General features: G+C 31.6%; 1 protein-coding gene across 1 annotated transcript; it reads left to right on the top strand.

Moving 5' to 3' along the window:
• The first annotated feature begins 3,325 nt into the window (after positions 1 to 3,325).
• Positions 3,326 to 6,252, top strand: LOC113743259 (protein ACCELERATED CELL DEATH 6-like). Its single transcript, XM_027271218.2, has 3 exons — positions 3,326 to 3,958; positions 4,694 to 5,229; positions 5,338 to 6,252. Exons 1-3 carry the CDS (start codon positions 3,367 to 3,369, stop codon positions 5,968 to 5,970), a joined length of 1,761 nt encoding a protein of 586 aa, XP_027127019.2. The 5' UTR covers positions 3,326 to 3,366; the 3' UTR covers positions 5,971 to 6,252.
• Positions 6,253 to 13,027: the final 6,775 nt, after the last annotated feature.

The raw sequence follows: 13,027 nt of genomic DNA, 5'->3' as shown, positions 1-13,027 counted from the left end.
CTCCCGTAATGAATTTCTTACCTAATAATTGGCATTTCATGGAACTTACTCTACATAAAGTCAACTGAAAGCAAAAATGGAAGGGCTCGAGAATTGTTTGGACATTGGAAGATAAGTTATGTTTTGAAATTGGGACCGGATAACGACTCGGCAGAGGTTAGGGGTGAGATGTCAATGAGTCCAATTGGTTAGTTGGGATAGAATCGATGACGTCATAATTAACATATAAATATCTCTTAATTATACATAAAATAAAACAAATAGAACAAACATGTACTTATTTTAATTTTTCTCCATATGTCCTATATACTAAGGTGTCAAATTTGCAGTAACTAATTTGTAATAATCAACTCATATGTTCGGCTAACTTAACGTCTGTATATCTAAAATGCATATTAATGAGTCTCTAATTCTATAAGATGATGAATCTAGAATGAAAATTAATAATCATTGTAAACATACAAAAATTAAGGCTACAAATGAAAGTAATAAAAGAAGTTTAGGTGCGTAGTTATGATTGTCCCAAACATTGAGGGATCAAAGTACAATATGAGAGAAGTTTTAAGCTTAAAAGGGGATTCCTTATCAATTCTTCTTCTCCGCCGTGACGCTTTCCAGCTTCTTGTATCTGCGTCACAAAGTTTCCACGCTCCAGTTCGTCTGCTTGTGTTCTGGTCTTTCTTTTTTTTCAAAAAGAAAAGAAAGAAATTGTCTTCCAATTCAGGTGTCCATTGTTGCTTTCTTAGCAAACAAAATTCATGGAAACTTCTCATTCTTTGCTTTCCCTTTGTTTCTTTGCTTCGTTGATGTTTCCTTATTTCAGATGATGTTCTAGATCTTTAGATCTGCAAATTTTTCTTCCTCCTCCAAGTTTTCATTTAGGTGGAGATGAAGCAACTTCCCTATCATTGATTTGTCTACAAGAAAAAAATTTCTTTTTTTTTTTTTTTGGCTTGGACAAAAATTGCAGAAGCTTGAGAAGTCAAGATTCAGGTTTCCAGAACCCATTTTCTCAGTTTAACCCCGAATGAACTCGATTTTTTATTGGGTTTCTGCCAATCGATTTTTTATAGCAATTCGGACCGGACACTTGTCTTGTTCTCAGTTCAAGTGGTCGAATAGGCCAGTGCGGTCCGAGTTTAAAAACATAGAAGATAAAGATAAGTAAAACAAAATGGTTCGGTTAAAAATAGGATTTTAAAACTAAAGTTTGTCTAACAGTTTTTTATGGAACTCGATTACATAGATTAATGCAGGTGTTAGTTTTTCTATAAATCGAAATCAAATACGGAAAATATTTAGGTCCCGTTTGGATTGCATTTTCCGTCATTTTTCATGAAAAAATTACTGTAGCGATTTGATGTATGTGAGGAAAAAAGGTAATGGAGAAATGTGTTCACCGAAAATGACGAAATTTTTATCCGGAAAACAGCAATCCAAGCAAGGCCTTAAATTTTAAGAGGGACAAGAAATTGGGACTTGAGAATAACTTTGATGGATCTTTTAGTCTCTTTCAAAACTTGAACTTCTTGTCCACTTCGAAGTCAAGTCATTGATTATTAACTAAAACTTGATTAATGCATGCTAACACTGTCTTGACATCAGATTAATCAAATGAATGGCGGCTGATTCTTTCTTTTGTTCTTGCCACCACAAAATTTTGCTACCTTTCTATCTTGGTTGAGGATCAAAAACTACTTAACAAGTTTCATTTTTTCCTCCTCCTATTTTCTTGTCTATATAAATTTGATTTGAGCGCCACCAAGTGATACGGCCACAAGAAGGCGTTTGACTGCATGGTTTTCTTTTCTATTCACATTTAAGAAGCCGTGTCAAGAACAATTACATGGGTTGTCTCTTTCCTTGATAACTTAATGATTTTATCAGTGATCAGTAGGTGCTTTTTGTCTTAGTTAAATGACAAATATTTGTTTGAATCAAAGGCCTCCACTTCCAAATTTTGGTCTAATACTTGCTAAGAAATTGAGGAGACTTCAACACGGTTTTTTTAATGATACAAATGACTACAAGATGACAATATATAGGAAAGCAACAGCTCACCTGACATTGGTAATCTAGAAAGCGTTCTTAGAACGTTAATTAACACTGGTTTATTTAAAGAATTAAGTCTGGAAATAAAAAGGACTAAAAAGAATGATCAACTAGGGGTGTCAATTAGGTTTTATAAGGTGAGTTTTGGCAAGTTCAATTCGACTCATAAATTATATGGGTTTTCGGATTTTGGGTTTTTGAGTTTCGGGCTCAAATTAAAAAACTCAAACTCCGCTCGCACTATTATATGAATTTCGAGATCAAAACGAGTTCGATCTCTGTCTAATCCAATTAAAATTTAGGTTCAACGAATTTTTTTCCGATTGAACAAGTCGAGTTCAAGTTAGCCCGGTCCTATTGATAGTCTCATGATCAACCACACAAATATAGAAGGAAAAAACAAAATTAAGACATGTTAGTCATGTTGTCAAGGGATGAGTGCACTCCTAATCCCTTTTTTTTTGTTTTAATTAAAGGGTTCAATTCTCCTACCAGGAAACAGTAACGTTGTACCACCTTTTGTGATGTGATATATGTAAAATAAAAAGATAGTTGAAAATATAAAAAAAAAAACGTTTGAAAAACGAATTCATAATGCAAGGGAGAATTTTTTTGCAAATAAGATGATATCCAAACAAAAGTACAATTAAAAGGAATTTGATTTTCTAAAGTGATTTAGGTGAATAGTAGTACACTTCAACTCAGGGAGTTTCGCGTATCCTGACCGTGGCATGCTTAGTTAAAATGCTAAGAATGTTGCCAACATTTATGACACTTTGTATATTCAAATGGGCTTATTGTCTTGTGGTTAATCGTCAATTTCGTCTGCATATTGGTGCTTAAAGAAATGATTATGGTTAAAATAAGATTTCAGAGCTCTTTTTTGTTTCCTGATGATTGTCCATTGGAAAGGATTCAAAGAACCGCGAGATTCTTACGTTAATAGTCCCCCCCCCCCTCCCCCCAATACCACCCGCAAAAAAGTAAGAGGAATGAGACAGAAATATGTGTCAGCTGTTATGAATTGACCAAACGGTCTATTTTTGCCGAGTTAGATGCTGCATGAGAGTGAATAGAGTATTATGAAGTGAGAATTTGTGAACTGGCACGTAACCTGGAAACTACTCCCCAATTGTGTGGAAGAATTCCTGTAATGGCGTATTCATATCCTCTGGATTATAAATTAACGACCAAGGACTGTTTTGGCACTAGCTACAAGTGGAAATTTTCCAAAAAAATCATTTTCACATGTCTGATCTAATGTTTTCAAATTTGTTGGAGGATGATCAAGAGGAGTATGGAGCTGTAGAGACAATGGATCCTCAGCTTTACAAAGCTACTATAGGAGGGGATCTTCTTGAATTTGTAAGAGAAATGGAAAGGTTGTCTAATGATAGGCATCAGTGCTATCTTCCAGCTTCTTGTGTCCAACTAGGCCCTCAGAAGAACACGATTCTTCACCTAGCGACAAGCTATGGACATCATGAGATTGTCAAACTTGTCTGCAAGGACTTACCTCACTTGCTGGCAGAAAAAGATGCAAGAGGTGATACTGCCCTTCATCTTGCTGCCAGAGCTGGTGATACAAATCTGATCCTGTTGTTGACGGATTCAGATTATGCCGTTTTGGCCCTTTTGGGTGCAACGAATGAGGAAGACAACACTCCCCTGCATGAGGCATTGATTCATCGTCATGAAAATGTAGCCAGAACTTTGATTGATAAAAATCGAAATATGAATTATTCTGTCAACCATGAAGGGAAATCTTTAATGTATCTGGCCGCAGAAGCAGGATATGTTGCCATCATTAGTCTCCTAATGGATAACCCTGTTGGAAATTACGCACTTGACGGAAAGCATAAAAACAAATCACCTGTTCATGCTGCAATTCTTGGAAGGAACATTGGTAATTCATAGTTTATCCTTCCCAGTATTAACTGTCTACATCTTTGCTGTATGTTTGCTCTGTCGTGTTCTTTTGATGATATATCTCCGTCATAATATTATTGAGTTGCTATATATGTTATGCTCTTCAATCAATCATACCAGCAATTCTCTGATGATAAAACACATTAAGAGGGACTTGTTTGTGCACAGTGAATGTATATTAGAAGATATCTGTAGCCAAAGAAAGTAGTTCGGCAGAATTGAGAATGATGACACTGATGAAGCGCAAAACAGCATAGACCAGTTGCAGCCAATATATACAACAAATCTGAGTTCGTCAATCCTTCTTTGTACTTAGTCTCTGTATATATGGCTTCATTTCTTAAATTTTGCCAAATTAGGAGCTCTGTCATGCAAGATGAAGGAAAGCTTGGATGTTGATGGTTCATGAATGATATCTATTTGATTTAGTCTTAAGTAAGCAGTTAAGTGATTTTTATACACTAAAATCGTTTGTTTTCAGTACATGTTCTTGCGGTTCAACCAAAGATAGCATCCTGATGCATTTAATTTTTGTCTTGCCAAAATTCCACAGGGACAACCTTTTTTTTTCAAATGAGTAGTGGTTTTGAAAGCAGGGCGTGTTTTATGATCTTCAAGCATCATAACTGCTTAAAAAGGAAATTTTAAAGATGAGCTTTCGGTTCACTTGAATGTGATCCTTATAACATTGACACTTTTTTTGACTTCTTAGATGTCCTGAAACTGTTCTGGAGAAAAGATCGGTCATCCTTTTACAAAAGGTGTGAAAAGGGTGGAAATCCTCTTCACTGTGCTGCATACATTGGTTTTACTGATGGGATCAGCTTCTTACTGAAAAAATCATATATTCTTGCTTATTTGAGGGATAGACAAGGTCTTCTCCCCATTCATATGGCAGCGAGTCAAGGTCATGTTGATATTATTCAATTAATGGTCCAAGACCGGCCAGATTCAAGGGAACAGCTCACTTTACAGGGCCAAAATATCCTCCACATTGCTGCAAAAAGTGGAAAATGCAGAGCACTTGAGCGTATGCTCAAAATGCCAGAACTAGAGAAACTTATAAATGAAAAAGATGCAGATGGAAACACCCCTTTACATGTGGCTACAATATATGGTCATCCCAAGGTAGTGAGCAGTCTGACATGGGACGAGCGTGTTATCCTTCAGCTGGAAAACAAAGATGGCCTAACTGCACTTGACATTGCTGAGGAACAAATGAAACCATACATGGCCTCATTTCAGAAGGTATGTGCATCACTAGCCAAACTAAAAAGAGTCAACCAATTGCTCAACTTGAATATGATCTTGAATCTGACTACGCATATCAAATTTCAATTACTGATTGTGATGCAGCGTTTGACATGGATGGCCTTGAGAGTTGTGGGCGCTCCAAAAGCTCCCCATTCTAAGTCTGTAACAGATGTCAATCTTATGCTCGAAGAACAGCCAACAACAGAGAATTACAGAGATAAGGTTAATGTGATTCTGTTGGTAGCTACACTTGTGGCAACTGTGACCTTCTCTGCCGGTTTTGCAATGCCAGGCGGTTACAAAAATTCTGATCCAAACCAAGGCATTGCCAACATGCTAGAAAAAGTCAAGTTTCAGGAGTTTGTTATATGTGATTCTTTAGCAATGTACAGCTCCATTGCTGTGGCTGTTATGCTCCTCTGGGCACAGTTGGGAGATCAGAAGTCCATGCACGTGGCCTTAAAGTTAGCATTGCCACTGCTGGGGATAGCACTTGCTATGATGTCAATAGCATTCATGGCAGGAGTTTACCTGGTGGTCAGCAAACTCAATTGGCTTGCCCATTTTGTGTTGTTCATGGGCTCGAACTTTGTCATAGTGCTGGTACTGCTCTTCCTTCCACTCTGCTTTTTAGGTTCTTCGAACTATCATAGGTTTCGATTCCTCTCCTATTGTCCATTCTGCTTGATGCTGTATGCACTGGGAAGCTATGCAGAGAATGAAGCTGCAGAATAGATGCAGTTCTTGTGGTTCTGTAATCTGTTCACAGCCTCCGTTGAGGTCCTGTGAATTCTCAGTTAGTGGACAGGTGTTGAGGCCAATTATGTGTTGGTCGACTAGTGTATTTGGTTCAGTGGTTTGGCTCTAAGAGGATTCCACTGAGAAAAGTCGCCAAATCTGTAAGATAAATAATGGGATGTCTGCCATGTATTGGTTACAAGAAATAGTTACAAGCAGAACATCAATTATCTGTCATTCTGTAAGAAGTGTATAATTGTGGTAGTTTTGACTTCTATATGCATTTTGGTTTAGCTATTTGGATGCCTTAGACTATATTAAAACTTCTCAAAGGTTCAAACAGTCAATCTTGATCATTATTCCTCCGTTTGGATTAGCTGTTTTTTAGGTTGTTTTTCAAAAACAGCACTGTAGCATTTCGTTTTTGAAATACAAGTCCGTTTGAATTAGTTGTTTTTGGAGTTGTTTTTTAAAAACTATATGAAAAACTTTTACTGTAGATGTTATTGGATTATTTTTAGAGGTATTTTTAAAACATATTTTTGGGTATTTTTATAATTAATAATTTTTATATCTTTATATTTATATACATTTATGCATTTATAATACATTTATAAATATTTATAAATAAATATATTTATATATTTATATAAAAATATATAAATGCATTATAAATGTATTATATTATATATAATACATAACATTAATATATTTATAAATGTATAAGTGTATATTATTATAAATTATAAATGAATATTATATACACATATAAATTAATATATTGTAAATATATATTAATATTATGTATAAATATATTAATATAATTAATATAAATGTATAAATGTATTAATATTATGTATAAATGTAAAATTAATATTATGTATATTAATATAAATATATAAATGTATTATATTATATATAATACATAATATAAATGTATAATATATATAATATATATTATATATTATATTACATATAATTTATATAATATATAATATTTATAAAAATATATAAAAATATTTTTAAATAAAATAAAATATTTATGATATGTATAAATAAATATATAAATATTTAATATATATAATATATATTAATATTAATATTAATTATAAATATTATAATATTATAAATATGGTGTTTATATAATATTTCAATTTGTAATATTTATTGTATATTTCATTATATAAATATTTATATAATTTATAATTTATAAATATATAATATATAATATATAATTTTCAATTTGTATAATATACATAATATTGTATATATATATAATATAATATATTATACATAATATACATTTATACATTATTACATATTATATATATTATATATTATACATAACATTATTATACACAATAATGTACATAATAATATTATACATTAATAATGTATATATTATAATATTCTGTACATAATATATTATGTATAAATATTTATACATTTATGTATACAATATTACATATTATGTATATTATATTATATTATATTATGTATAATATTAATGTATATAAATATTTATATAATATATAATATATAAATATATAATTTTCAATTTGTGTATTTCAATTTGTATTAATATAATATATATAACATACATAATTGAAATATACAAATTGAAATATACATATGGAGTTGTTTTTGATATAATGTTTGGATATGGTGTTTTTGGAGTTGTTTTGGAAATACACATTTACTGTAGCATTTGGAATATGAAAAACAGTTTTTCAAAAACAGAGGTAAAAACAAGGGATCCAAACGGATTATATCACTATACTAATTCCTTAAACAGGATGCTACCGACAGCAAGTTTAACCCTGGTACCATACAAGGCGTCGCTTCTGCGCTAAATTGGACTTGTTTATGGGACCTGGTGATTGCTCCTCGCTTATGGCTAGTTTGGGAGTTCTCAGTGCAGGATACAGAAGAAAAGAAGAAAAAGTTCAAGGGAAGAGAAAGGATGGGAACACTCTTCTAATTGCCTTGCTTGGGAGTAGTGAGCAGCGGAAAAGAAAGGGTGAAAAAATGATGAATTAATCTCCTGTAAACTATCAGTGTATACACTTTCACCATTAGATGCATGACATATAATTCGAATTATCGTGCATCCAACGTGATAGTGTATACACTATTAGTGTATGTGTATGTAAGATTTACTCAAAAAAGATTAGTAATGTATATTTTAGGGTGCGTTTGATAAAATTGAAATCTGAAATCTAAAGTCTGAATCCATTAAGTTATTGAATTGTTCAATATGAAATTTAATACATTTGAGTGTATATCACATTCAGTGATAAATGAATAGTTTATCATTTATTTCTGGGAGCAAGTTCTACCTAGAAAATTTAGTGCCGCTTAATTAATTCAAATGTTCAATTTTTTATTATCAAATGCGTCTGAACATATTAAGATCTGAATTTATTAAGTTTAAGTGCTAATTTTGGGTTATCAAACAAAGTCTTAGTTACAGATTTACCTTTAGACTTAAATTGTTTATGTTTGTTTTGATGGGCAAATATGATAATTCATAATATCTCTACTATAATAAAGCACGAGTAGGGTTTTGGTTTGGTATAAACTTTTGCTGTTATATTTTGTTTATGATGTGATCAAATAATTTTTCACAATCACCACTAAGATGATAATAACCGCTACATCTTTTGTAAATCCACAGTTAATTTGGATGATAACTGCTAACAATTGCTTAAACCATTTTCTACTCATCATAACACTCATAATAAACTACTCATCAAAGCTACCCTCTAATGAACTCAAAATGATTTCAATAAATATAATAAAAAAATTTGACAAATATTTTTCTTATTAATTGCACACGTATTAGTGCGTGCCTTGCACTCTAGTCTAAATTTCTTATGAAGTAATTTATCCTTCCATATCTCACCATTTCTTTTCTTGATTCTCCACTTTAGACTACCCCAAAAAAAAAAGAAAAAAAAAGTAAGCAAATTCCCATCATTTTCTCTTCTTTCCTCCCACTTTCCTCCCATCCAAACTCACTTGGCAATTTAACACAGTTCATCCGAAACGTTGGATTGGCCAAATGGGTAATAACTGACCATGGAACATTCTCTTTATTGCTATAATTGGCAAATGGGGCAACAAAACATATTTTTAAATCCCAAGCTTATACTCCACCAATTAAAATGAAAAAAGGCTTGGCTATTTCTCTTGTAAAATTTTGTTCAAGTTGATATATTTTGAGGAACAAGTACTTGCACAATCCCGTCAGCAAAAATTGGTCAAAAATATTTTTAAATTGAGGAGAAATTTATGATTTTTCCATTTCTTTAGATGGAAAGAAATAATGGCTACATTGGCTCACGGAATTCCTATGAACTTTCAATATTCAATTATCTATATAGGGAAATAAATTAAATAAGAAATTAGCACTCTAGGAATCAAGCTTTATCTTAAAACCATAAGACTGTAATCCAGATCTCAACAACTATGTTACCAAACTATATCGAATTTATAGTTTTACACCGAATTACTACGAACTTTCAATATTCAATTGCAGTAAGCAATTTGTACTTTGTCCCCTAAAATTGCCCCCTAAATTAATAGTTAAAGGTAACGATTCAGTGAAAAGATATAATTATCCTTAAATTAGCAATTATAGTCTATCCTATCAAACATGATTTTAGTTGCACTTTGCCCCTTGAAGATTTTTTTAAACTTATTTTACCTCCTAATATTATTACCCTTGATATTTTACTATTCTCATTTTTCTTTTTTCCTTTTATTTCTTTTCTCTCTATTCTTTTTTTAAGTGTTTTCCCTTATTTTCCCTATTTTCTCTAGCTACTACTAAGCAATATATTATTATTAATAAAATAATCAATGAATCACGACCTTTACTTTTTATACGTGTGTCTAAAATAATCAATTTCTAAATTGAATTTGCTTGGTAACACAAGCAATGTATATTTGATTAAATAATATTTAGTTATTTTTGTTAATTTCACCATTATTAATATGACTAACTTTGGTATCAATTCAAAATACTTAGATGTAGATCGAAAACTTAGGGCTTTTAGTTAATTAATTATGAATAGCGATATAATAGCTCAGAAATGACACGAGGACATGACAATACATAAGGAAAAATAAGAGAGAGAAAAGAAATAAAAGAGAGAAAAAACACAAACAAAAATAATTAAAATAGCAGTTGTGAATTGCATATGAATTCTTTAGCAATCTAGCTCTGTTTGATAACCCAATTCAACACTTAAACTTAATGGATTCAGATCTTAACATATTCAGACAGTTTAATAACCAAAAATTGAACATCTGAATTAATTAAGTGGCACTAAATTTCCCAAGTAAAAATTTGCTGCCAAAATTAGGTGATAGCTATTCACTTATTACTGAATATGCTATGCATTCAAATATATTAGATTTAATATTTAACGATTCAATAACTTAATGGATTCATATTTCATATTTCAGACTTCAATTTTCAAACTTCAATTTTATCAAACGCACCTTAAGTGCTACTAGAGTCGTTGTTATGGCAATAAACTTCAAATCACCCTTCTCTTTTTGTGGTTAAGAATAAGGACAATTTCTGAAACTTAGGTGATATTTAACTATTAAACATGATTTTGATGATGTGAACACGTGCCTAAAATTAGGGGCAAAGTCCAAATCACTCCAAACGTTAATGAAGTTTAAAGTTATTAACCCATGGAAAAATTGATGATGTTAACAACCAATCGGAATTGACCGAAAAAATGTGTTCGCAAATGGTGGCTGACTTCTATGGTGTGCTCAATAATTTCCATGGACAAATTTTCTGCCAGATCATCTCCGGGCCAAGCTGTTGAAAAGTATTTGCACAAATAGTCGTCTGCTGAAAGCTCAAGTATTAGGTTGTGGTCATGGATGAATCTCATCCACATTGACTCAACACCAAAAAAAAGAAAAAGAAAAAAAAAGAGATAGATTAACAGTAAAATTTCATTTACCCTTGACGACTCGAATCTACAATGGGTGAGTCACAGATCAAACGCTTTAACAAATAAGTCGCATTTCACTATTCTTACTTGAAAAAAAAAAATGATTAACCTGTCACATATTGATCTCAACTTATATGCATGTAGTAGTAGAGAAATTATTCATTGAAAATTTCTATCTTGATCTGTTATAAATTATAATGAAATGGTATTTCACACTAGTTCATGACAGGTTGATTAGATTTGTTTCATTAGTTGATTAGGATTAGATATTTAGATTTAATGTAATCAATCCAGGGTTTGTATCCATCTCAATGTGGTAAAGGAGCACGTAAAGTATGCCCATACACCTCTCATGCAATTGGGACTTTGTAGAAAACGCTCCATTATTTACGCTTAATGCTGAACGCGTAATATTTGACTGATACCCACTTAGTTAATCATTATAACTGATTATAGTCTCTGAGAAGGAAGAACAAGAAGACTGTGAAAGGAAGAACAAGAAAAGTGTGGTACAATAATTGATAATTGAAACTTGTACACATGTCTCTAAGTTATAACAAAAAATATCATGATATTATTATTGAAATTGAACTAATTAAATAAAGGGATCTGTCTAATAAGTGTCCATTAGACACTCGTTAAGATGTAGTTCAGGTATTAGATTTTTACAAAAATAGAAAACTAAGATAGAATTTAGATATGTCAACGAGTACTTGCTAGACACTCGTTACAAAAACCTTTAAATAAAGAATACTCCAAATAGAGTTGAGGGTGTAGTAGCGACCAGGGACTTCTTGATGAATTTGGGTTGAATGTAACATAGATATTTCATGATGACTATGATGCAGCACATGTTAATTTAATGCATCACAACCTTGAAATTTCTCGAGTTATTATTTATTTTAACTTGACCTTCAAGTTTATATGCCACGTGGATTTCCTTCCCAAAGAAAGATATTAGTGCAAAAATAATTAGTTGTTGAATTGTTTGAATATATCTTTGAAAAAAAAAGGAAAAGATGCCCTCTACCAACATAAAATGCCAATCTTAGTTACATGTAGAGTTGCAAAACTTTAGTGATGTCATATCATATTATTCTTGTCGTTAACATTAATAGTTAATGCAATACTAAAAAGAAGAATTCTTGATCAAGAGAATAAGCCAAAGCAAATTAGGAAAGATTTTTTAGAAGAATACACAAGAGTAGAACTATTGATCCCTCTTAACCTCTTATTATTCACTAATTTTCCAAATTCGATATTGAAACATTCTATTTTCTTGCTTCACTTTTCACTCGTGTTCTTCATCATATTCTAAATTATGAAATTAACCCTTTTGTTATTTTGTACTAATTTGATTAACCGATATAGTAACAAGGATTAAAAGGGATCAAAACACTTTAGCACACATGTAAGATTGAACACTTAGATAAAGGATATCATCAGTGGAGTTGAATCTACTTAGTAATTAAAAAACCTGAGGGGGCAACTTGGCATGAAACAAAATCCTAAGGGGGGGCAAAGTAAAAATGACCAATAAACGAGGGGAGGCCCGTGAACTTTATTAAAACAAAGATGAAGTATTTAAGGCATTTCCGTTTGCTTTTTGGCTGAATAAGAATGTTCATCATTTTTGAAAGGTGGGTAACTATTTTTCAGAAACATATCCATCACTTTAAAAGTTACCACCTAGAAGGATTGTTCCTTCTTAACTAATGAATTGACACATATACATGTATATAAAATCTCCATAGGCCCACATTGGTTTCTTGTTACAGCAATAAGAAATCACTTATTCAAGGAAATATTATTGACATCTATACAATATATAAAGGGAAATTTCACAGTATGATATAAAAACACATTATTACTTTATAAAATTCCAATGATGTAAACACATAGTATCACTTTATAAAATTCCAATGAGTGGATAATTATTTGAATCAAAAGATAGTTATCTATTCAGTTATTTGCATATATATTATGTATCCAACCGTGATAGTGTATACACTGTCAGTGTATATAAGATTTACTCAAATATGATTAATATTTTATACCCTGATAGTGTATAC

Source organism: Coffea arabica, chromosome 5e, assembly GCF_036785885.1.
Source record: "Coffea arabica cultivar ET-39 chromosome 5e, Coffea Arabica ET-39 HiFi, whole genome shotgun sequence".
Taxonomy (NCBI): Eukaryota; Viridiplantae; Streptophyta; class Magnoliopsida; order Gentianales; family Rubiaceae; genus Coffea; species Coffea arabica.
The sequence above is the reverse complement of the archived record's forward strand: the minus strand, read 5'-3'. Positions and strand labels throughout refer to the sequence as shown.

Excerpts from the sequence above, each read along its gene's own strand:
- LOC113743259 (XM_027271218.2), top strand. The coding sequence starts at position 3,367 with ATGGATCCTCAGCTTTACAAAGCTACTATAGGAGGGGATCTTCTTGAA. Across the intron at positions 3,959-4,693 it reads AATTCTTGGAAGGAACATTG|ATGTCCTGAAACTGTTCTGG; the intron begins GTAATTCATAGT and ends TTGACTTCTTAG. Across the intron at positions 5,230-5,337 it reads ACATGGCCTCATTTCAGAAG|CGTTTGACATGGATGGCCTT; the intron begins GTATGTGCATCA and ends ATTGTGATGCAG.